The 22,533-nt window shown below is 61.0% G+C and overlaps 1 protein-coding gene across 9 annotated transcripts in view; it reads left to right on the top strand.

Moving 5' to 3' along the window:
- The window catches only part of DYSF (dysferlin), a 116,748-nt gene continuing 94,215 nt past the window's right edge, over window positions 1-22,533 (top strand). For 3 of the 9 annotated variants that reach the window (XM_085308209.1, XM_085308213.1, XM_085308214.1), the window contains exons 1-22: window positions 2,329-2,454; window positions 3,945-4,000; window positions 4,491-4,582; window positions 6,515-6,620; window positions 8,004-8,118; window positions 8,401-8,588; window positions 9,463-9,591; window positions 9,999-10,061; window positions 10,216-10,266; window positions 10,360-10,390; window positions 11,288-11,403; window positions 11,958-12,084; window positions 12,850-12,953; window positions 14,461-14,529; window positions 14,634-14,677; window positions 14,785-14,867; window positions 16,380-16,421; window positions 17,392-17,507; window positions 17,805-17,918; window positions 18,185-18,362; window positions 19,297-19,421; window positions 20,739-20,845. In XM_085308209.1, the coding sequence (XP_085164335.1) occupies window positions 2,361-2,454; window positions 3,945-4,000; window positions 4,491-4,582; window positions 6,515-6,620; window positions 8,004-8,118; window positions 8,401-8,588; window positions 9,463-9,591; window positions 9,999-10,061; window positions 10,216-10,266; window positions 10,360-10,390; window positions 11,288-11,403; window positions 11,958-12,084; window positions 12,850-12,953; window positions 14,461-14,529; window positions 14,634-14,677; window positions 14,785-14,867; window positions 16,380-16,421; window positions 17,392-17,507; window positions 17,805-17,918; window positions 18,185-18,362; window positions 19,297-19,421; window positions 20,739-20,845 (2,150 nt within the window). In that variant the 5' untranslated portion in view covers window positions 2,329-2,360. Of the gene's footprint in view, window positions 139-2,328; window positions 2,455-3,944; window positions 4,001-4,490; window positions 4,583-6,514; window positions 6,621-8,003; window positions 8,119-8,400; window positions 8,589-9,462; window positions 9,592-9,998; window positions 10,062-10,215; window positions 10,267-10,359; window positions 10,391-11,287; window positions 11,404-11,957; window positions 12,085-12,849; window positions 12,954-14,460; window positions 14,530-14,633; window positions 14,678-14,784; window positions 14,868-16,379; window positions 16,422-17,391; window positions 17,508-17,804; window positions 17,919-18,184; window positions 18,363-19,296; window positions 19,422-20,738; window positions 20,846-22,533 lie in introns of those variants that run through there. The other 6 variants (XM_085308210.1, XM_085308215.1, XM_085308212.1 and 3 more) reach the window with 3 other exon arrangements.

Here is a 22,533-nt window from a genome sequence, read left to right on the forward strand (position 1 = left end):
GCGGAGACGGYGGCGACGGCCGACCCCGGCGAGGCCGCCCGGCCGGCGCGATGCTCCGCGTCTTCATCCTGCACGCGGAGAACGTCCGCACGCCCGACACGGACATCAGCGACGCCTAYTGCTCCGTGGTCTTCGAAGGTGAGCGGCGGGGTGCTGGGCCCGTCCCCACCCGTTCCCTGCGGCGCCCTTCCAGCAGGTCTGTCCATCCTGTCCGTCCGTCCGCCCGCCCCTCGGGCACGGCTGGGCCGTGCAACGTCCCCCCCCCCCCCCGTCCGCCTCGGCGGCCCCGGGGGTGCTCCCGGCGCGCCGCCCGCCACGGGGCTCAGCAGGGCACGGCCGGGTCCCCCCCACCCCGGGTCGCTTCCCGCAAATGCTGCGTCAGGAGCGCCGGAGCGGGATGGGGGTGGGGAGGAGGGAGCCGGGGGCTGCCGGGACGCCGCTGCCTCCCTTCGCCGCCTCCTCGCCGCCCTCCCGGGCCGGGCCCTGAGCCCCCCGGGTGCCTGCGTGAGCGCGGGACCGGGGGGGTGCTCAGCACCGCCAGGATGGCACCCCGGCAGCCGCAGTCCCTGGCGCCATGGCCTCGTCCGGGTCGCGTTACCACGCTCGGCGCTGTTAACCCCTGCGGGCAGCGACGGCGGCGCAGGGGGGACACGGTGCCGCGGCGGCGCGGGGGGGACACGGTGCCGTGGCGGCCCGCAGCCCCCCGTCCCGCTCGGCACCGACTGGGGCCAGGGCCGGGGCGAAACGGCCGCCGGCAAATCCCCGGGAGCCGTCTGTAGCGCGCCGGGGACGCTCCGCTCCCCGCGCCGGGCCCCTGCGGCACGCTGCTTCGCCTCCCGGCGAGCGAGCCCGCTCCCAACGCGCCGGGTGTCTTTTGGGTGGAAAAGCTGCTTATTGAATCCCCGGGGTGGGCGGAGAGAGAGCGCGTGCGCGCCTGTGCCGACGTCTGCTGCCGTTTTGCCGGGCCAGGGGGACCTTCCCTGGGGCAAGGAGGTCCCTGTCCCACGTTCGAGGTGGCCCCGTGCATGGTTGTGGTCATGCAAAGCTGCTGCGCGGTGGCCTCACCCTCTGGGCCTGGAGCTCGGGGGGGCGAGGGGGCACCCTCCCTCCCGTGGGAGGGGAGACMCTGGCTCCGTCTCACCCCACGGCCGCTTCCCAGCTGGGTTTGCAGTGAGACCCCCAGGGCTGCGTGCTGCAGGGGAACCAGCACTGCCAGGCAGCTGGGGCTCTTCCCGGGGGCCTAATGCCGTGGCATYGCTGGCAGCGAGGAGTCCTGATGCCCTGGTATCCCTGGCTGTGGTCGTCCCCGTGGTCCCTCTTGCCGCAGTGTCCCTGCCATTTGTGGTATCCCTGGTGGTCCACGTGCTCCAACACCTCCATGGTCCTGATGCTGCAGCATCACCTACTGCCTTGGTGGCACAGCACCTCCAGTGGTCCGGGTGCACCACCGTCTCCAGCGACATATCGTCCCTGGGGTCATGATGCTGTGGCATCCTCAGCTCTTACCTTCCCTGTGGTCCTTGGGGTTCCTGCTGCTCTGACATCTCCAGAGGTGCATCGTCTCTGGGCTAATGGTGCTTTGGCATGCCTGGGGCTTGCAGCATCCTTGGGGGGGGCCTGGGGCTTTAGCATCATCGCTAGAGCTTGGAGCATCCTGGTTTCCCAGTACTTGGGCATCTCTGGGGCTTACAACACCCCCAGGTGCTGGTGCTTGGACATCCCTGGGGCCTACCAAATCCCTGGGGCCCTAGTGCTTGGACATCCCTGGGGCTCGCAGCATCCCCCCAGTGTCCAGTGCTCTGCCATCTCCAGTTACGTTTCATCCCTGGTGCCGGTGGCTCCGGCATCCCCTGTGATGTTTCATCCCTGGGGTCGTAGCGCTCAGGCAGCTTGAGGCTTGCGGCATCCTCGTGGTTGGGCATCCCTGAGGACCCCAGTGCTCTGGCCTCCCCAGTCGTGTGTCATCCCCGGGTCCTGGTGCTTGGGCATCTCTGGGGCTCGTGGCATTCTGGAGGTCCCGATGCTTGGGCAGCCGCAGCCCCGGTGCTCGGGCATCTCCGGGGCTCGCGGCATCCCTGGGGCTCCCGCTGCTTGGGCATCTCTGGAGCTTGCAGCATCCCCGGGGCTCGGCCCTCCGGCAGCCCCGGCTGTGCTTTGGGCCCCCCCTCCGGCGCTTCCTCCCCAGCGTCCGGACCTCCCAGGGACCGGCAGCGTCCGCGAGTGCCGGCGCTCGGGCCTCCCCCGGCGTGCGTGTCCCCCCCCCACCCGCCCCGGGGAGGGAAGCTCGCAGCCTCGCGCTGCTCCCGCCCCCCCGCGCCGCGGCCTTCCCGGACGCCCGCGGAGCCGCCGCCGGCAGCACCATGCTGCGCTGCCTGCTGCAGCGCGCCGGCCGCCTCCCCGGCCTGGAGAAGGGCGACAGGCACAGCGACCCCGTGGCCAGCCTGACTTTCCGAGGTGAGGGTCCCGCCGCCGCGCTGGGGGGGGGGGACCGCGGCTCCCTCCGGCCCGGGGCGCCGGGCTGGGGAGCGACCGGGACCCCGCGGCGGTCCCCGTCGTCCCGCGCGCCCCCCGGGTGCTGCCGCCCCTTCGGGGCCGGGTGGACGGGTGGGAAACTCCCGGGGTGCCTGTGCCGGAGCAGCCGAAGGCGGCGGGGTGCCGCGCTCCGGCGGGCGCCCTCGGGGCTGCGATCGCGCCGGGCGCTGAGCGCGCTCAGCTGCTAGCAGAGCCGGGTGCTAGCGGGAGATCTGCAAAAATCCTCGTGCAGGGGCTCGTTGACGTGGGGAGGGGGGCAGAGAGGTGCCCGCTCCTGGGTGGGGGGGACGTGGAGGTGCCCTCTCCTGGGGGGCACCTGCGTTTGTCACCGTTTGCAGGGGCCCAGAGCAGCGAACGGGGCTGGGGCTGGGGGGCGGGCGCAGAGCACAGCAAAGAGGGGCCCGGTGGTTTTGCACTTCAAAAGCGTTTCTTGRAGGTCGTGGTTTTACAGACGTCGTTTTCCAGGGGGTGGAAAACGTCCGTGATTCAAGCCGGGGGAAGCCAAGGGGGTCGGTTGCAGGCGGCGSCGCCGCGGCCGAGAGGAGCCGGCCGGGGGCTCCTTCCGCCTCCCCGTCCCCGCGGGGAGCCCTGGCCGCTCGCCCGAAGTCGGGCTCCGACCGCTTTGAACGTGGGAAATAACTCCGCCGGCAAATCCGCGAGCCGGCGCGCGCGGGGGCCCTTCCCTTGGGAGACGGGGCGCGAGTGGGAGCGCTTGGCCGAGGGCGCGAGCGTGCCCGCGCTGCCTCGCGCCGTGCCCCAGCGCCGCGGCGGAGTGCCTGCGTCCAGGAAACACCCCCCGACTCCGTCCGCCGGCGGGCGAAGCCCTTCTCCTCCCGGGAGCTGCTCGCCTGGGTCCGGGCCGGCTCGTTATTTCAGGGCCGGAAGATTTATCAGAGTTGCTTGAAAATCCAAAATAGGAAAGATTAATTTGGCAAGGCTTAAAAAAAAAAAATAAACGAAGGAAGGGGGGGGGTGGCGGAGCGCTGCCTGGCCCGGCCCGGGCTCGGGCACCGCCGGGTTTGAGTCACCGCTATTGTTCCCGCGCCCTCGTCTTCCTTTTCCTTTTCCCCCCTYGGGCCGGCGGCCCTGGGTGTTCGCCGCCCCGGAGCGGCGATGGCTCGGGCAGAGCCTCTGCTCCGCTTTCCCCGTGGGGAAACTGAGGCACGGTGGGTGGAAACTCCTCGCCGGCGAGCCTCGGGGCCGCGCTGGGGCTCGGAGCCYGCCCGGTGCCCGGCGTCGCCCCGCGTCGGGCGGCAGCCGCGTCCCCTCCCCGCTGCGTCCCGGCCGGAGCATCCCCGATCCTCGGCCCGGAGCGGAGGGCCGCATCCTGCCCGCGGGGGCTGCGGATGGCGCCGGGCCCCGAGCTGCGGGSTGGCGCGGGGAAGCCTCACCCGTGCGCTTGCTCCTCGCAGGGGTGAAGAAGAAGACTAAAGTCATCAAGAACAACGTGAACCCCGTGTGGAACGAGGTGAGCGAGGCGCCGTCCCCGCCGCCGGCCCCGGGCGAGGGCGATGCCGGGCGTCCCCGCGGGGGCCGGCTGCGGCTCAGCCCCCTACGAGACGCCGGAGAGTCCCCGGCCCGGCTCCGGCGGGGAGAAGGGCTCGACCCGCCTCTGCCCGCGGCCCCGGCGTGCGGGTCGGGTCGGGGCTGGGGGGGACCCGGGTTTGTTTTGCTCGTCAGCCTGGTCCCGGGGGAGGAGGGTTTTGTGCTCCCCCCGCCTTCCTCCTAACTTTGACCCTTGCTTTGCAGATCAAGGTTAAAAAAAAACGGGTTTTGGTAAACAAGCAGCGGTGTTTTGGCCGTGTTTTCTCTTTTGCTTTTAACCCGTGACGAAAGCACGCAGGAGGCCCTTGGCCGGAGCACGGCTTTCGCCTGCGGCCCGCGGAAAGCGTCGCGACCCCCCGTGCCCGGGGCTGCCCGCGCCGCCGCCTCCGACCTCGGCTCCGCTCTCCCCGCAGGGCTTCGAGTGGGACCTCAAGGGAGCTCCGCTGGAGCCGGGCGCCGAGCTCACCGTGGTGGTGAAGGACCACGAGACCGTGGGCAGGAACAGGTAGGACGCGGCCGGGAGCCGCCGGGCAGGGGGGGTCCGTGCACGKGCGCGCGCGGCCCCGGCTTCGCGGCACGACAGCCGCGGGGCCCCCTTCTCCTCCCCTTTCCARCCAGCTGGGCTCGCGGCGAAGCCCCCCGTCTCCCTCCGCCCCAGACCTCGCCCCGAGGCTCCGCGAGCGACCCGCGGCGAGGGCGAACGCGCCCGTCGGTCGGTGCCGGCGCGGGGTTCGCTCTCGGCCGGGAGAGCAGGCGAGCTGGACGCCGGGGCTGATCCAGCCTGGTGACTCCGCATGTTCCTATAAATAGAAGAGGGCAAACGGGAGAGGAATTTCAGCTCCCCGAGCCAGGGAAACTTCAGTCGCTGGAGCCGGGAGCCAGATTTCCTGCTGCTGCCAGCAGGTATCTCCGGAGGAAGGTGCCGTCGCGTAGGCGACGTTGCTCTTTGCTTTTCCTGCTCCCCGGGGAGTAAAACGCCCCGCTCGGCCGCGCTGGGGCTGCACACGCGCCGCTAACGGCGACCCCGCGTCAGCAARGCGGCTGCTTTGAGACAAGACCCTGCCGCGACCCGCGACAGGCTCAAGGTCCGGCCCGCGGTCCCGGCGGGGACGGCGCCTTCGGGGAGCGGGGTGATCGGGCCGAGTTTGCTTTAACGCCTGCTTTAGCACCCGTCTAGGGCATCCTCCACCCTTGCAGACTCATGCAGCTGCTGCAGGCAAAAACCTTTTTATTTATTTGTATTTTTTTTTTTTTTGGAGAAAGAGGCCGTTTCCATGACTGTCTGCGAAGGGAAACGGGGGGGAAGGGAAGCGGGGAGGGATCCGTTCAGCATCGGAAAAGCTGCTCCAGCCCAAAATTTGTCCTTCCAGGACTTGCTTGCAGCGGTGAGGGACGAAAMAAAGGCAGGAAGCCAAAAAAAAAAAAAAAGAAAAATAGTCAAAAAAAACCAAAGCCGAAGGTTTAAGAACGAGCGCAGGGCAGGGGGAGCCCAGCGACGCCCTGCAGCCGCGGGGACGAGGCACGGGAGGGATCGCCCCGTGCTTGCTCGGTCCCACGGCTTTACCCAAATTCCCGGCCCTGCCGTGATCTATAGCGAGAAATCTCCCAAAATACCCCCCCCCGCCCCCCCGAGCTGGGGGGTGGGAGGTGTTAACCCGCACACGGGTACGCGCACAAAATCCGAAACGCGAGTGAAGAAAAGGAGCCGAGAGCCCCCGGCGGAGGGTCTGGGGCACGGGGGCCGACCTGTCGGGGCGTCGAGCCTTGGCGGGGCTCCGCGCTGCGGCGCGCCGAGGCCCGGGGTTTAGCGCCGTGGGCCCCTGTCTCCTCTCCTACGTGACGCTAGAGAAGGAAGTCTCAACAAGAAAAACTTGCGGTAGTTTTTTGTTTTACGACGCAGCTAGATGCTTATGGTGGATATAAACCAGCCTTTTGGCTCCTGAGAACTTTGGGCTCATTGACTTCTCCTCCATCCCGTTGAAATCTTTGAACCTTTTGCTTCTCTGTTTTTATTTTCAACACTGTTGGCAAAGAAACTCCACTAGCACTTCTCTTTATGGCTCTTAGTTCCTGAAAATGGACTTCTAGGTGCTTTCCCCTGATTAAAAAAGAGACAAAGGCCCAAGCGATAGTCGCCGCAGCGGTCCTGGCCCAGGCGCGGAGCCGTGAGCTGTGCTCGAGCAGGTCCAYGTCCCACGTGGGCATCGCCAGAGATGTTGGTTTGTGTTTCCGAGAGGTGGAAATTTCCAGCACCCGTCGCTTGCTCATCTGCTCCGTGCCTTGAGAGAGGAGGTGGAAACTGTCTCCTCGTTRGGCTTTAACCCTCTGGGTCGGTCTCTTTGCGATAGCTGGTGCTTGAGTTTGAACCTGAGGTGGGTCCTTGGCTTCTTCCCCATGCGTCCTGCCCTGCTGATGCCCGGTTGCTCTTCTTCCCCAGGTTTTTGGGAGAAGCCCATGTGCCCCTGCGAGATGTCCTGTCCACCCCTAGCCTGGCTGCCTCCTTCAACGTGCCCCTGCTGGACACCAAGAAGCAGAACACTGGGGTGAGTCCTGCGCCGGACGGTCCCGGGACCGGCGGTGGGGACGAGCCGGGACGCGGCCGGCATCACGCCTCGTGTGCCGGCTCTGCTTTGATTTGCGCGTTTGGAAAGAAACCTCAGGGATGAGCCCGTGGGACGGGGCTTGGTGGCCAGGACGCGTTGGTGCGTTGCAGCTCCGCGGCCCTGAGCGGGGCTGGGGGCTCGGCCGAGCCGCCTCGGGGTGCTGCTGCGATCAGGACGGGCCCGGAGCGTTTCCCAGAGGTCTGGACGCCCCTGGCAGCTCTCTGTGCTCCTTCCCGGCACCGCTGCCGAGTGTCGCAGGGGCAAAAGGAAGCGCCGTGCTGGACCTGCCCTCGGCCTCACCTTCCGCCCTCGTCTTCCTCGGCCTTGGGGTGGAGGAGCTGTCACGCTTGCGCTCGGCCCCGCACGCACGCGCAGCCTGCTCCGCTGCAGCCTCCCCGGGATGCTCCCGGGTGCTTTCGGTGGCAGCGGCTGCCCCAAACCCCCCGTCCCCGTGGAGCGTGGTTTCTGCGTGCGGGGGGACGGTCCCCTGCGTGCTTCCCCCGTCGCTCTTCCTTGAGCTGCTGCATCGGTGTTCGAGCAGCGAGCTATATGCGTCCTCCCTCCGGGGAYGCGTGGAAATAGCTCTCTCTAGGTGTTTCTATGGCAGGAAGCRGCCTTTTTCCTACGCCGGCTCCCCCGGGGCTTTTATTGCCCTGATGGTTCCTCTTTCGCTTGCCTGCTGGCGCCTGTCCATCCGTTCCCGCGTCCCTGCGAGCAGCAGCCTGCCGGTCCCGGCGCGTCCTCCCGCTTCCCCGCTGGGGCAGCGGATCGCCCTCAGGCCCTCCGAGTTTTAGGAAGCACGTTAATTTTTAAGCTTCTAATTCCACCTCCCCCGGAGACCGGCTCCGGTGGACAGCGGCACGAGGGGCCGTGCCCGCCGGTATCGCGGAGCGCCTCCTCGCAGGTTCTCCTGCCGGCAGCGAGCAAACGGGTGCRGTTCCCCGCGGCACCGTTTTGGTTGGAAGAGATGCATTTAAGCAGGAGAAGGGCTTTTCGGGGCTGTGCCTGGGGACAGAGGAAACCGGAGAGGAAGCGGTGGCTGGGTACGGAGCTGCGGCCACCGGAGCGTGACCGCGCTGGGTGAGGTGGGACCTCTCGAGCGGCTGCTTCCCCTACGGCACCRCTGGGCTGGCCCCCGGCTGCCGCGGTGCCTCCGTGGGGACGGCGGGCRTCTGCGTTCGCCGGGTTACTGCCGCTTTCCTGGCCACGTCCTCGGCGCTTGGGCAGCAAATTGGTGGTGGCATCTYGAGGGCTTGGAGTGGCCGCTCCGGTTGGGGCGGCGTTTCTGGATGCCCGTCGTGATGGTTTGTTCCCCTTTTCCAGGCTTTCCTCATCCTACAAGTGTCCTACACGCCGCCGCCAGGAGCTGCCCCACTGTTCCCCCCTCCCGCCCCCGCCGAGCCAGCGCCGGCCCCGGCGGAGCCCGACACGGTCACTGGTGAGGAGAAACCTCTGCTCGTGGGGTGACRCTGGGTGGGTGCAGGTCCAGGGTCCTGCTTTCTCCTTGCAAGCTGCAGCACCTGCGGCTTTGGGTCTCTGCAGCTCAGTGTGGCAGAGCGGTTATGGGTTGCAGCTCAGGGGTGTTTCTGAGGACCCTCCTGGGCTGAACAGGAGCTCGTGAACGCGCGGGATCCCTCGCTTTATCGTCTCGTATGATGCACCGTGTTCCTCCGCGTCCTGGCGCTGCGCTGCCACCATGACCTGCCTCCTGCTCCTGCAGAAACGGCCGGTGAGGAGGATACCGAAGATCAGACTCTGACGGGGGATGAGACCGAGCCGTCCTCAGGGCCCTCGGGGTCCGAGCAGCCCACCCTGCCCCGCAAGCCACCTGTGCACCATGTCCATGGGATTAAGCGGAGAAAAACCTCACCCAAAAAGCCCCTGTCCAACAAGCCGCAGGACTTCCAGGTGAGCCGTGCTGGGGCGAGCGGGTCGTTTGCCTCCTGCGATGCTGGTGGAGGTGCTTTGACTGGGAGCCCTTCCCAGTGCCTGGCCTCTGCTCCAGAGAATGGAGCTGCCATGTCCCAGCCTCTGGCAGAGCCTGGTGGGGTGGACGTGGACCCGTTGGTGGACGTGGAGCGGCCACCCATTCCCTTCCTCTTGGCGTTGCTTTGTGAAACGCCTAGCGATTCGCGCTGTTGATTTATGAAGCTTGTCAGGTCCTACACGGTCACACATGAAGCTATTGGAGCTGCTACAGGGTGTGYGGAATCGAGAAGGACATGTATTACTTGCTATTTTTGGTAAAATTGAAGGAAATGCAAAGAAAAGAGAGCTGCCCGTGCGTAACCTGAGCACGGCAAAAGTAAGGTGAGAGCAGACAACACACTGACCTGCGGAACAAGGCCCCGATGAGCTGTTCTTTAACTGGCTCCACACGTTACGTGTCCTTTTGTGCTTCCCTCGGGGTCTGAGATGCTGCAGAAATACTGCAGGCTGCGCTGGTGGCTSTCTTTCCCCTTGCAGTCCGCACGCTCGCTGTCTTCCAGTCCCCCAGCCTGAACGGCTGAGGGTTTTGCAAATGCGTTAACCACTGACAACCACCGTCAGCGGGCTGAGATGTGAGATTTAAGATACTCAAGTGAAGTCTCCAGAACTGAACCCTCCAGAGCGGTTTGGTCTGTCTTTCTCTCGCGAGGGGCCCCTTGGGGTTCTGGTGCATCCTCTTCCCTCTTACCAGGCCCTTCGCGGGCTCCCTCCTCCAGCCGCCCAGGCATCCTCCATGGTGCTCACCTTCTTCTGAGGGACTGACCTGCTACTCTTTCCTTCCCCTTGTCTCCAGATCCGGGTGAGAGTCATCGAGGGCAGGCAGCTCCCCGGTGTCAACATCAAGCCTGTGGTGAAGGTCACGGCCACTGGGCAGACGAAGAGGACCAGGATACGCAAAGGCAATAGTCCCTTCTTTGACGAGGTGAGTGGGGACTTCTGCCCCTGCTGGGCGTTGGGAAAAACTCAGTTATCTTGTCCCCAGTTCTGCCCCCGGCCCACTTCAGGTGTCCCTGTGCTTTGTCATCGCTCCTCTGAGAGCATGTGGAGCCCCACAGAAACATCCAGAAATGCTTCTGCAGACAAGGATGGTGAAAGCCAATTCAAAGACCTTGCACATCAGGGTGCGTGGAGAGCAGCCCCTATTGGGACATCATCTTCACAAGGGTTTTGTTATGAACTGGTTGGGGTCTCATTTAACAGGACTTCAAAATGGCTCTAGCCAGCAGGTTTGGGAACACCTCAAAAGGAGAGCGGTGCGGATCAAAGCTGGGGCAGGGGATTGCTTCTGTGGCTGTTTTCAGACCTTTCTCTTGCCTGTCTCTTGTACAGACCTTCTTCTTCAATGTCTTTGAGTCACCAGCCGAGTTGTTCGATGCACCCATCTTCATTACAGTAAGTTCTAGCAGCCTTCACTTCCAGAGGTTTTCCCCATTTCTCAGCCCTGTATGTGCAGGTAGCACCAGGGTCCTGCACACAGAGAGGGCAGGAGCATCTTTCCTTTTTTCCAGAGCTGGATTTAGTATTTTGCCTGTTTTTCATCCCACAGGTTGTTGATTCTCGGTCTTTCCGGATGGACTCAGTGATTGGGGAATTTCGGGTAAGGATTTGCTATCTGCTCTTCTCTTGTGTTTTCAGTCACTTTAATCCATAGCACATGGTGAACGTTTCCTTTTTCCGTTTTGTTTTGTAGATGGATGTCGAGACGATTTACTCTGAACCAAGTGAGTTCAGTAGCTGCTGCAGGCATTAGAGATTTGGGGCAAGTTTGCTTTCTGAATCCGGGGGAAATCTCTCTGAGGAAGCCTTTTTTGGGACTAAACATAGAGGAACATGCACATACACACCATAGTTATCCCTAAACATTGATATCCTCTGCCTAGGGGCTCATTTACTTCTGTACACAAACTCGCGCTTTTGTACACACATGCCCGTTAGTTTTGTACACACATGCACACGCCTCTGCATACTCACGTGTGCACGTTATCTATGCACACCTATGCAGTGAGAATAAACGAGGATGATCCGAGGGCTGGAGCACCTGCCCTACGAGGAACGGCTGCGAGAGCTGGGCCTCTGCAGCCTGGGGAGGAGCAGACCGAGGGGGGATCTGATCAGTGTGTACAAGTACCTGCAGGGACGGGGACAAACTCTTTCCAGTTGCCCTGTGTGACAGGACAAGAGGCAATGGGCAGAAATTGAAGCACAGGAAGTTCCTCCTGACCGTGAGGGGGAATTTCTTCCCTGTGAGAGTGACGGAGCCCTGGGACAGGTTGCCCAGAGAGGTTGTGGAGTCTCCTTCTCTGGAGATCTCCAAGGCCTGCCTGGAGGCAACCTTGTCCACCATGCTGTAGGTGACCCTGCTGAGCAGGGGGGTTGGACTAGATGATCTCCAGAGGTCCCTGCCAACCTCACTGATTCTATGATTCTATCATCTGTGAACTGTATCTGCACCATACATTTCTATATGCAAACCCACATATTTCCCTCTACCCATCATCACCACCCCTTTGTCTTCTCTTTGGTATTTATTTTTATTATTAAAAAAAACCCCACAGTGTATAAGCTAATTCTGTGAATGTCTAGGACCTAGCTCATGATTTTTTTTTTTTCTCCCTCAGAACATGCTTTTCTCAGAAAATGGCTGTTGCTTTCTGACCCTGAGGATTTTTCAGCAGGGGCTAAAGGCTACTTGAAAGTCAGCCTCTTCGTGCTGGGGCCTGGGGATGAAGCTCCCGTAAGTACCAGCCTGGCCCTGGCAGAGAGACCTTCCTACAGCAACGTTTGCTCCGTGTTTCGACCTTGTGGTGATGCGGTGGCTCCTTGGGACAAGTAGTACAAGCGTATCCAATCTCTGGGCTCTGTGACCTGCTTGCTGGCACTTGGTGAAGCCTCACGTTGCGCACAGGAGTCAAATCCTCTCTGTATGGAGGGGCTGCAAGGGGAAAGAGTTATGAGCTTGCTCCTCCAATGCTGCGGGTGTGCAGGCTGGCCAGTCCCTGCATCCTTATACACTATAAAAAAACCCAGATCTGCCTTTAAATATTTCAGTGGAGCTTTCCAGTGATGTGAGCCTGTGTGTGCAAGGTGACACAACATACTGGGTGCTCTGGTGCTGTTCCTAGCGAAGCCACAGCTTGGACCTTCCTTTCGTTTCTATAAGGAGGGTCATACGTGGTGGGGCAAGGTGCCAGGTGTCGTATTGCTTGCAGGTCTCTGCTGCTCATTTGAGGGCTTTGGGAGAAGGCTTAGTCCCCTTCTCCTGTCCTGATGGTTCCTGTTGTCCTGCAGATGGAGAAGAGGGAAATCACTGAAGACAAGGAAGATATTGAAGGGAATATCTTGCGTCCCACGGGAGTCACCTTGAGGGGGGCCCACTTCTCCCTGAAGATCTTCAAAGCTGAAGACCTGCCCCAGAGTAAGCATTACCTTTGCTGGAACAGAGTGCAGTGGATCCAGCTGTTGGCACTGTGGAGTGCCACAATGCGAAATATATGAATAAGGGTTTAGATAAGGAAACATTATCCTCAGCCTTGGTCCAAAGACCTTGCAGATATTGGTCAGCCGTTACACACTGGATTGTCTGCTGGTGTAAACTGGTATTTGCCTTCCTGGGTTGGGTAGCCATGCTCGGGGCAGCAGCTCTCCCCATCCGCTTCTCTAGTGGGGGCGGTGGGGTCACTGACACTCGACACTCGGCCTTGCTGCAGGAGACTTCCTCGAAGCTTTTTGGGGAGCTTCCCAGAGGAGGAGGATGTAATTTCTTATGGCGAAAACAGCTGGGCCTGCAGGAGGCACTGCAGATGGGATCCAGCTACATGGTGGTGTCTTGGCTCCCCCAGGAGGCTGAAACCTGCCCAATAAAGAGACCAGGCAGTTATGAGACCAGATTTGGATCTGGTGAGGGCTGCTGAGATTTCTGGTGAGGGCTGCAGACCTGCCAGGGGAATCCTCTACCTCCCAGGTGTTCCTCCATGCTATGCAAAAAGCCAGGGGTACTTCTAGCCACTGTGCCAGGGTGGACAGCTGTCCCTCAACGTGAGCAGTTGTGCTAGTGAGACAACTCACTGGCAAAGCTGGAGTCCTCTGGGCTCTTGGTATAAAGCTGAGCACCTGGATGCTGTGTGCTTAGCTGAGGTTTCAGCAGCCTCTGCAGATGGTCAGAGACTCTTTCCTTTTCCAGTGGATGATGCCGTCATGGACAATGTCCGGCAGATCTTCGGCTTTGAGAGCAACAAGAAGAACCTGGTCGATCCCTTTGTGGAAGTCAGCTTTGCAGGCAAGACGGTGAGCAGCGGGACTGGGAAATCTCGCTTCTCTTGGCCTAGCAACTGCCCGGGAGCATGGAGGTGGGCACGGCCAAAATGCCCAGGAGAAAGGGACCCTGGCTAATTTAATGGCAGAATGAGCCTTGTGGCTGGCCCAGCTGCCAAGTGACCTCTCACCTTCCCGTGGCCACAGCGGGCGTTGGTAGCCCCTGTCGCAGCTGAGTCCTGGCAGTCCCTGTGGCCTCTTGCCGTGCTGTTCCCGTTCTTCCCCAAGTACTTTGTGCTCAGCATCCTTGCTCCGGGGGGTGGAGTTTGGGCTCAGGGTCCCGTTCCTGTGCATCAACTGGGCTGCAGTAGTTGCCTCAGCCTTGACGAGTGAAGGTATTGGCCCTTCCTTGCAAAGGAAGAAGGTGAATGGCCTTATATTTATGCATATATATGTATACACAAATATATAGTGTGTATATACATATTATATATATATATATACGTGTATATTTGTATAAAGCAGAGTATTTCCATTCCTCAGCTCCTCTGCAGGGGTCGATTGCCTTTTCAGGCAGCTGCTTTGTTTCTCTGGAGCTTTTGCTTCATGCCCAGTTAACCGATCACACGTGGTTTTGCTCTCCCTGCCCCAGTCTGCCCTGCTTCCCTTTGCATTGCAATGCCCCGACGTGGGGCAGCCTGTCCCTGCTGTGCACAACACGCTCCAGACCCCGAGCTGGTCAGATGCTGCGTACCGGGCTGCGCGGGTGTAATTTCTGCAGTGGGCTCTTAGTGGTGCTATTGTATTAAAAGTTTAGCAATTTAGCTCTTGGGGGAAGGGCTAACAGAAAGGGCTACAACACAAAAACAAATTCCCGGCTGGGCTGCGCTTCTGGAAACTGCTGGGAACTGTGCTGAAGCCCTGAGGCTCTGCCTGCCCTGTAAATCTTCCCMGGAGGATGGTGCGTGGCAGGGGAGACGGGCTAGGGAAGAAGAGGGGATATTGCCCTGAGTAAATGCAGGATGGAGTTTTGGTGGCTCTGGGCTCCTGGGTGAGCTCTCAGTCCCCCAGACTGGCCCCATAGCACTCTCTTTTGGGGGTTTTATCCACACTGTGCAGAGCCCCCCTGGAGCAGAGCTGTTGAATGGCACCTTTATTTGGGGCACCTGAGGCTTTCTGGTCTGTGGGTAGTGGGAGGAAGGCCCTGAGCAGCTGCACAAACCACAGGGGTTCCTCGTACCCGTCCCTCAGCCTCGCCTGCAGCACGGGGAGATGTCAGGAGGGAGATGCTGGGGCTGGAGGGGAACTTGGATTTCCTCAAGGAGGGTTCATCCAGGACCACTGTTCTGGAATGTAGATTTCTGGAGATTTAGCTCTGTAAATGGGGATGGGGGGAAGCCTCCCAAGTGCTGCGAGCTGGAAATAAAAATAAAGATGCATTTGCCGTGCGTGCGAGAGAAGGTCTGGCAGCACGCTCCGTGGCTGCGATGGGCCAATTGGTCCAGGCACTGACTTTTCCTGCCTTTTCTCCCACCTCCAGCTCTACTCAAAGATCCTGGAGAAAAACGCCAACCCGCAGTGGAACCAGATCATCACGCTGCCGGCAATGGTGAGGGAGGTGGACCAAGCCCTGCTGGGGCTCCTCGGCCCAGGCACCTGCCCTGTGCGAGGTGGCCACCTCTGACCGCTCCTGTCCTTTCCCTCTTCTCTCAGTTCCCTTCCATGTGTGAGAAGATGAGGATCCGCGTCACTGACTGGTGAGCGGGGAGATGGGAGAGCCGCCGCTGGGTGAGGAGCCCCGCGAGGCGAACCCCCCGCAGTGCGCAGAGGTGGTGGCACCGCTGAAACCCACGCTGTGTTGCAGGGACCGTCTCACGCACAACGATATCATCGGCACGGCGTACCTGTGCATGTCCAAGATCTCTGCTCCCGGCGGGGAGCTGGAAGGTGGGTGAGGTGGTGGGATGGCAGTTTGCAGTGCATGCCTGTGCAGCAGTGTGTGCATGCTTGTGGCTGGAGGTTGGTGTTGGCTTTGAAGAGTAAAAACTGGGATAGTCTTTGCAAAGTCCCTGGTGTAGGTGGAGAAAAGCAGAGTGGTGGTGCTACAGAAGCATCCAGCGTGCGGTCTGTGAGCTGGATGAACCCTGCTCCATCCCACAGCCCCCTGTCTTGAAGCTGAGGTCCCTCTCGGGGGCTGATGGTGTGTGCTGACCCATCACAGGCTCCTGGATCCCTGCAGTTCTCCCATCCCGTGACCAGCCCTCACCCACGAGGTGGGCTGGCAGCTGGTCCATGTCGTGTGCCCCTGGAGCACGGGCAGGGCAGGTGGGCCCTGCTCACCCTCAGGCAGCTGGGTGCAGCCTTGTGGCGGCACAAGGAGGATCTCTGGTACCCTCAGGGGCAGCTCTGGAGTCATGTCCCAACAGGCATTTGAAGATGTTTAAGTCCTCCTGAGGGCTGGGTAGGGATGGTCCACAGAGCCGTGGTGCTAGGGATTTCTTGCTCTTTGCTTCCTCTCCCTGTTGCTGGCTGGAGGCAGCGGCAGTTCCTTGGGCGGCGCGTGACTCCGAACGGGCAGACTCGAGGGCAGACGTAGGAAAATGTCCTTGTCTCGTGCCACCGGGATCCTACCGCCCTTGCTGGCGACTTGTCCTTGGGTGCCTGCTAAGGGCCGTCGCAGCGCGTGGGATGGGGGCTTTAGATCCGGTGGCAGAAACTTGGGCTGAAAGAGGTGATTCAAGTGACCCCCCAAAGAGGAGAGGACCCATTCACAGGCTCCAGCAGGATCGCTTGGGTGACACTGCTGTCACCTCTGTAGGGAGGCTGGGGCATGCTGGTGCCCAGTTTGGGGCTGATGGGGGGGGGGGGACAGAGGCTGCCCTAACCTGCACGAGTAACGCTGGCTGCTAGCGACCTCTGCTAACCTCTGCACCGTGCCTGGACTCCCCCCTCTCCGCTCCCTTGGTTTTGTGAGTCTCTGAGGCTCTGGACTGCGCTAACCCCCGTCGCGAGCCGGGCTGGAACGTGGCGCGCGGGCGCCTGCTGCTCCGCGGCTCTGCGCACGCGGTGTGCCTTCGGGGTGCAACGCCGCGCCCCGCGCTGCCGGGTGCCTGCACCCCGTCTTCCCCAGGAGAGCTGCTTGCTCCCTACTGTCAGCTGAGGGGGAGCGGCYGGAGCCCCGTCCCTGCTCCCCGCCTGCTCCGTGGGTCCTCCTGCCATTTGTGGTGTGCGGAGGCTTGAGGATGGACGCTCGCATCCGCTTCCAAGGCCACGATTTACGTGAATCTTACAGCCTCAAGGCGGAGGGCAAGGCTAGTGCTACCTAATAACCTCCTCCTTCTCTCTCTGCGGTGTTCGCTGGGAGCAAGAGCCCCTGGCAGCATCTGCTCTCCTTTCCCATAACCTGTCATCCTCACCTAACCAACCTCCTAACCTTCTCTCCATCTCTTTGTGCCTCAGATGAGTTTCCTGCTCTTGCGAAGCCTCTGAAAGCCGCAGACCGTACGTCCCCTTAGCCTCTTGTTTTGCAGTCACCGTCGGGTAATTTTTTCCTCTGTTTTAGCTGCTGCTAGGGCTGCAGCGTTGGACAGAGCTCGCGCAGCAAAGGCGCTGCTGTGCCCGAACCTGGGCACCTCTGGGAGAGGAGGGGGCATCCTCAGCGAGACCGCTTCCTCCTCTTCCTCCTGCTCCTGCCCTGCCTGTGGATTGGGAAGGGGTTGGCTGTGGGGAATGTCCCCACTGCCCGCCAGTCAGACGGGGTTGGGGTGGCCCTTCTGGGCAGTGATRTCCTTTGCTGCCCAGAGGTGTGGGGTGTCGCTTGTGCAGCAGTTGGGGGTCGGCGCTGTGCACCGCAGCAGGAGCTGCGTGCGGGCACCCGTTGCTTTGGGATCTCTTTCTGCGCCTTTGGTGCTCCTTCTGCTTGAGATTTCACAAAAACGAGCGGTTCTCATCCAAGCACTGCCTTACTGGGTGCCCTGACTGGAGGAGCCCGGGGCCAGCTCCTCATCTGGTGTAAATCGGTGCGGGTCACCTCGGCGCACACGGCTGCGCTGGTTCACGCCGGCCGCGCAGCGCTCCCCTTCTCCTGGCGCTCAAAGCAGCGGGCTGGGATCCTCCCTGGCCATCCCCACCGTGTCAGCAGGGCTGCGAATGCACGGATTTGTACGTGCAGCGTAACTGCAGGATCGATACCTTTTTTTTCTCTAGCAAAAGGTAAGTGACCCTGGGGCTCAAAGGGGATGAAAAGCTCTGCCGTTGGCTCTGTCCCCTCTCCACAGTCTGGGGTTGGATGGATACCTGCGAGTGAGGGAATTAGTGTGGATTAATGAACCGCTGCTCCTCAGTGGCAGTGATAAGCATGGGATGCTGCAGGATTTTGACAGCCTCCAGCTGTGCAACTGGTCTCCCCGGGATGGGGTGGAAAGGTGCCGGTCCTGACTTTCTAATTGCTCTTTTTTCGTATGGTCTCCAGTGGATGATGGACTTGGGTTCCTGCCGACCTTCGGTCCCTGCTATGTCAACCTTTACGGCAGCCCCAGGGAATTCACTGGCTTCCCAGACCCTTACGAGACGCTCAATCTAGGAAAGGTGAAGTTGGCTTCTTGCCAGTGCAGCCTGCAACCAAAATTAGCATTCCTCCTTGCAAAATGAAACCTGCTATTAACCTGAACTGGCTTTTTAGGAAGCTGCACTGCATTTCCTGCCACTTGTTATTCCTGCTGGCTAAATACCTTCCAAGCAAATGGCTGTGCTATCCAAATGCTCCCTGTCTTTGAAGCACTTGCAGAAATGTGCTACATGATCTTGCTCCTCTGGATTAAAGCCAAAGGGCTTAAGCAGGGGCAGGACACCATGGTCCTAACAACAGTCTCTGGCCTACCCAAGGGCGAGGGAGTCGCTTATCGGGGCAGGTTGCTCGTGGAGTTGGAGACCAAGCTGGCGGAACATGCTGAGCAGAAGGTGGAGGACATTGCTGCGGACGACATCCTACGAGTGGAGGTAATGGGGCCATGTGAGGGCTCCTCCTGCTGTTCCATCTCGTGTGCTTGCTGTGGGTCAGTGGGGTGTGGGGCAAGGTGCTGGGACTGGGGGAACACGGTTGCCCTGGGAGTGGATGGGTGCAAGCCTGTGAGCAGTTGGGCGTATTCCTGGGCCCTGTCTTCTGCTGTGCTTTCACCCAAATACGTCCAGCTTCTTACTCTGAGCTGCTCCGTGGTGGAAATCAAGCTGTGCCTCCCCTCAGCAYGGGTCTGCGTGTCTTGCAGAAGTATCTGCGGCGGCGGAAGTACTGCCTCTTCGCTGCCTTCTACTCGGCCACCATGCTGCAGGACGTGGACGACGCCATCCAGTTTGAGGTCAGCATCGGCAACTACGGCAACAAGTTCGACACCACCTGCCTGCCCCTGGCCTCCACCACGCAGTACAGCCGGGCCGTGTTTGACGGTGAGCGGGGCGTTACGGGGAGCCGTGTGAATGTGACGTCCGAGGGCGCCCGGGGGTTACGGAGACGTCTTGGAGATGCCCCAGTCCGCGGGGGGCTCACGAGGGCTCGGGGAATGAGTGGCGCTCGTGCTTTGCAGGGTGGGATTCGAATGGGCTTTGCTGGGGCGCGTGCGCGTTTGCTGCTTTCCTCTGCCGCGACGCTGCTCCGTGATGTGCCAGGCTGCTGCCTTGCAAGCACTTTAATGTAGTGGCGCTTCGAAGGAASCGCTCTTGCCCTTTCCCATGCCCAGCATGTCACGCTGTGCCCTTCCTTGCACTGGCACAAGTGTCCATCCATGCGGTGGGTCAACTGAGGAACAGTCTGGTGGCAGTTGCTGTCTGGGGGTTCCTGGTGCTCTGAGGAGCATCTTACCAGYGTGCCGTGAGGGAAGGGGCAGGCATGGGTACGAGTGCTACCAGGGGAGCGTGTGAAAGCCAGGGCTGCTCCTCCGAGCCTCCGTGCTGGCTCAAAGCGCTCACTGGGTGACACCTTGGAGCCAACAGCTCCCGCTTAGCTTCATGACAAAGCCTGTGCTTTGGCGTGGTGTCCTGGGGACTCTCGAGGAGCTCCAGCCCTTGTGTGAGATGTGCTGCAGTTGCTCTGACGTTGGAGGGGCCTGTACAGGGAACCAGGAGCTCCCAGGGCATCAGATCCACCTTGTGTTGGTTTCTGTCCTCACTGCTAGGCAGGGAGCAGCTGTGGAGGTTCATGCAAGTCCATTTTGACCGTGGTATGCGTTATGCTGTTGCTCATAGGTTTGGGGAAAATTATCCACATCTTTCTGCTCCAAAAGAGCAATGCTGAGGGCTCTGCCTGAGGCCAAATGGTGCGCTGCTCCCCTTTCTCTCTGCTCCGGCCCTGGGAGCAAGCAGGTGGGCACGTTGTGTCTTCTAGGCTGCCAGTACTACTACCTGCCCTGGGGCAACGTGAAGCCCGTCGTGGTGCTGTCGTCCTACTGGGAAGACATCAGCTACCGGACCGACGCTCAAAACCTGCTCCAGCATGCGGCCGACCGGCTGGTGAGTCCCGTGGTGGCAGCTGGGGCCACCCTGCGCTGGCGGGGCAGGTTCGGGGGCTGCTCGCTGGGTCCGTGGACGGTGCTGGGGACTCTGCCTGCGGGCAGCAGCTCGTGCCGCGACGCCAAGGCGTCGTCACTGATGAGCGTGTGGGGCTGAGACTCCCTGCCCCTTGTCCGAAGGGGAGCCCGGAGCAGTGTCGGTGTCACGGTCCGCCCCGGGAACAAAGAGTGGCTGGGTGCATCTCTGTCTGGGGGCTGGACGAGGAGTTGGGGGGCTCTTGGGCACAGAGAAGGCGAGACGGGGAGGAAGAAGGGCCGGGAGAGCACGCTGGGGTGCAGGCTWCCTGCGCAGAGGGGCTGGCAGCAGCTGCGGAAAAGCAACCGGCGGAAGGGAAACTGAGGCACGGAGAGCAGCTGGGGGGGAGGACATCTCCCTCGCTGGCCTGCCCCAGGCTCACCGCTGCGTGTGCTTCTCCTCATCCGCATGCCTCCGCTAGTCAAGTCCGCCAGCGTTTCTGGCAGGCAGAAGGTGATGTCATCTCGYGGGGTTTCTGTCCTCGGCGAGCGGCGGGGAGGGAGTGAGTCGGGGAGGGCCTCGCGCTCGCAGACATCTGGCTTCAATAAATAGCCCTTTGCAAAGGCAAACAGGAAAGGCTGAGGGGACGCGGGAGGGAACGCGGCTAAAAATAAGCGTGGCAACTGCACGGTCTAACGGGAAAGGGCTGCCGGGAACCGCCGGAGCCTCCCCGGCGGCAGCGCTCCGGCCCCGTCTCGCTCGGAGAGGATCTTGCCCGTGGCCTCCGCCCGCGGCGATGCCCCCGCTCGTTGCCCTGCGGCCCGCGTGGGCGCGCGGCCCCGTGCCCGGGCTGCGCGTAGCCGCCGGTGCTGCGTTACGGCGTGAGCTGGGAGATGCTCGGGTCCGCGGCASCCGGCGCTGCGGGTCAGGCGGGGCGCTTGCGCTACTGCCTTTCCTCTCTGGTGTCTGGTCGATACCAGCGCCGGGCTGGTGGGACAGGAGAGGGGACAAGTCCATCCCCGCTGGGGTACAAGCACAGGGCTTTGCTGTGCCGCCCGCCTGGCCGCCAGAGCGGATGCGGGASGGAGGGCCGTTCCCTTGGTTTATGACCTGTTGGTGGGAAATTTTGCAGTATTTCCCCGTCTTTTCGCCTGAAGCTCCAGCAGGAACCAAAGTAGAGGGTCAGGGTGGCAGCGCTGGGTGCTCGTCTGCCGGGGACGAGGGAGGTCCGTGCACGAGGAAGCGTGCGGCTCCGGGGCTGTGTCCCCCGAGCGTAACCTCTCTTCCCCGCGCGCCGTGCAGGAAGCCAACTTGGAGACGGTCCACTTGGCGCTCAAGGCCAACTGCTCCCCGAGCGACTTGGATTCCCTGGTTGCCCAGTTGATAGATGACATCATCACCGACTGCAGGTATTTTCTGCCAGTTTTGACTGTGAGCCTTTTCATGATTTTTTTTTTTTTTTGCAAGAACATTTATTTATGTTGGAAGGGATGACTTCTTCCCCCCCCGCCACCTTCTTCTTTTTTTTTTTTCTGAAAAACGCTGGTCATTTGCTAATGTTTACTTCAAAGGTTGCTGAGCCAAGGCACGGAGTTGAAAAGGTGACATTTAAAACGAGTCATAAATTTCCACTCCTCACGCAAGGGCTGCAGCTTGGCCCACCTGAATGAGCCTCATTGTACGGCAGGGCGCGAGCCGGGGCGAGAGAAAACCTTTCCCGGCTGCGGGCCCAGAGCCGCCTCGTGTTTGCCCTCCGCGAGGCGGCACGAGGGAGGTGCTGGCTGCAGGCTCCGCAGCGTGCGTTAAGCTCGTGTGCTGGTGCGGGTTGTTGCAAGCATGTTGCGTGGCCGGGGTCTGAGGCGTGACCGGACGGGATGGGTGCGGGGAACCCTCCATCCCCTCGTACGCAGGGCGTGTGAAGGTCGGGCTGTCAGATGGGCTCAGATCGTGGTTTGATCTCCCATCTGATCTCCAGCTCAGTATTTCCTGCGATGTCTCCAGGATGACGTTTTCCTCATCCTCAGACACCTCGAGGCCTTTTTTGTTCATTGCTGTGTCCGTAGAAGCATATGAAGATGACAAGTTCACGTCTGCGAAACGAGCCCTGTGTGAGAAGAGGTGGCTTGCTCTCTCTGCAGATGCTGCGGAGCTGGGATCACGTGACGTCTTGCCGYGGTTGCCATGCAAATATAGATTTCCCTTTGTGCTCTTTTTTTCAAATTGCTTGATCTGGGCTTTGCTGTCCCATCATTGCACCCTGGGGGCAACAGCAGCCAGTGTGGTGAGGAGCTCTGCAACGTCTTTGCCTTGCTAAGCATTTCTGAAGCACTTGAACCTTAACGGGAGGGCACGTGGCGGGGTGCCTGCCGGCTTTCTCTCGATGTGGTCCATTCTTTGGGAAGGATCGAGCTTGGTGGGAGCAGAGAAGCCAGCCCTGGGAGCGCTGCCWCAATATGACCATCCTGTTTTAATTCCAGGGACAACTCAGCTCTCAGTGGAAGGTAGTTTTGGGTTTACCTCACTGGGGGCCTTAAACTGTGGTTCTCCTTCAAGCATGACCGTATCTCAGTGCGGAGATGATTATAACGATAGTTCCCTTCCCTTCCTGYGTCCAGCCACAGAACTTCCCTGCTGCAGCTCCAAGCCGTGGATTCAGGGGAAGGGCAATAGCAGGGTCTTTAATGTGATTTTTAGCTGTCAAAAAGGGCCTGGCAAGACTTTGCCAAAGGGAATTAATAACATCTTGTGGCCTAATTCAAAAATGGGGCTCACTGCTGCATCTCCTGAAGCTTTCTTGCCTTGGGAGCAGCCGAGCTGTGAAACAACTCCTGCATTGTACCGAGACATCTTGTTGGCACCACTGTGGTGAGGGGAACYGGTGGCCACTGGGCTCCTATACTGCTGTCCTGGGGTGAGTCATGGTCTTTCATCTCAGGAGAGAGGGAGAACTTGTCCTTCTTGGCTGTCCTGGGTGCTCAGCAGGCCACCAAAATTCACTTCTTCCACAAGAGCTGCTAGATCATGGGACATGTATGCTGCCAAGCTGGATTCATACTGGTTACCTGAGGGTTGAAGGTGTACTGCTGTGCATGCTGAC

This window comes from Rhea americana, unplaced genomic scaffold (genome assembly GCF_003343005.1).
Source record: "Rhea americana isolate MKP2758 unplaced genomic scaffold, rheAme1 scaffold_270, whole genome shotgun sequence".
NCBI lineage: Eukaryota > Metazoa > Chordata > Aves > Rheiformes > Rheidae > Rhea > Rhea americana.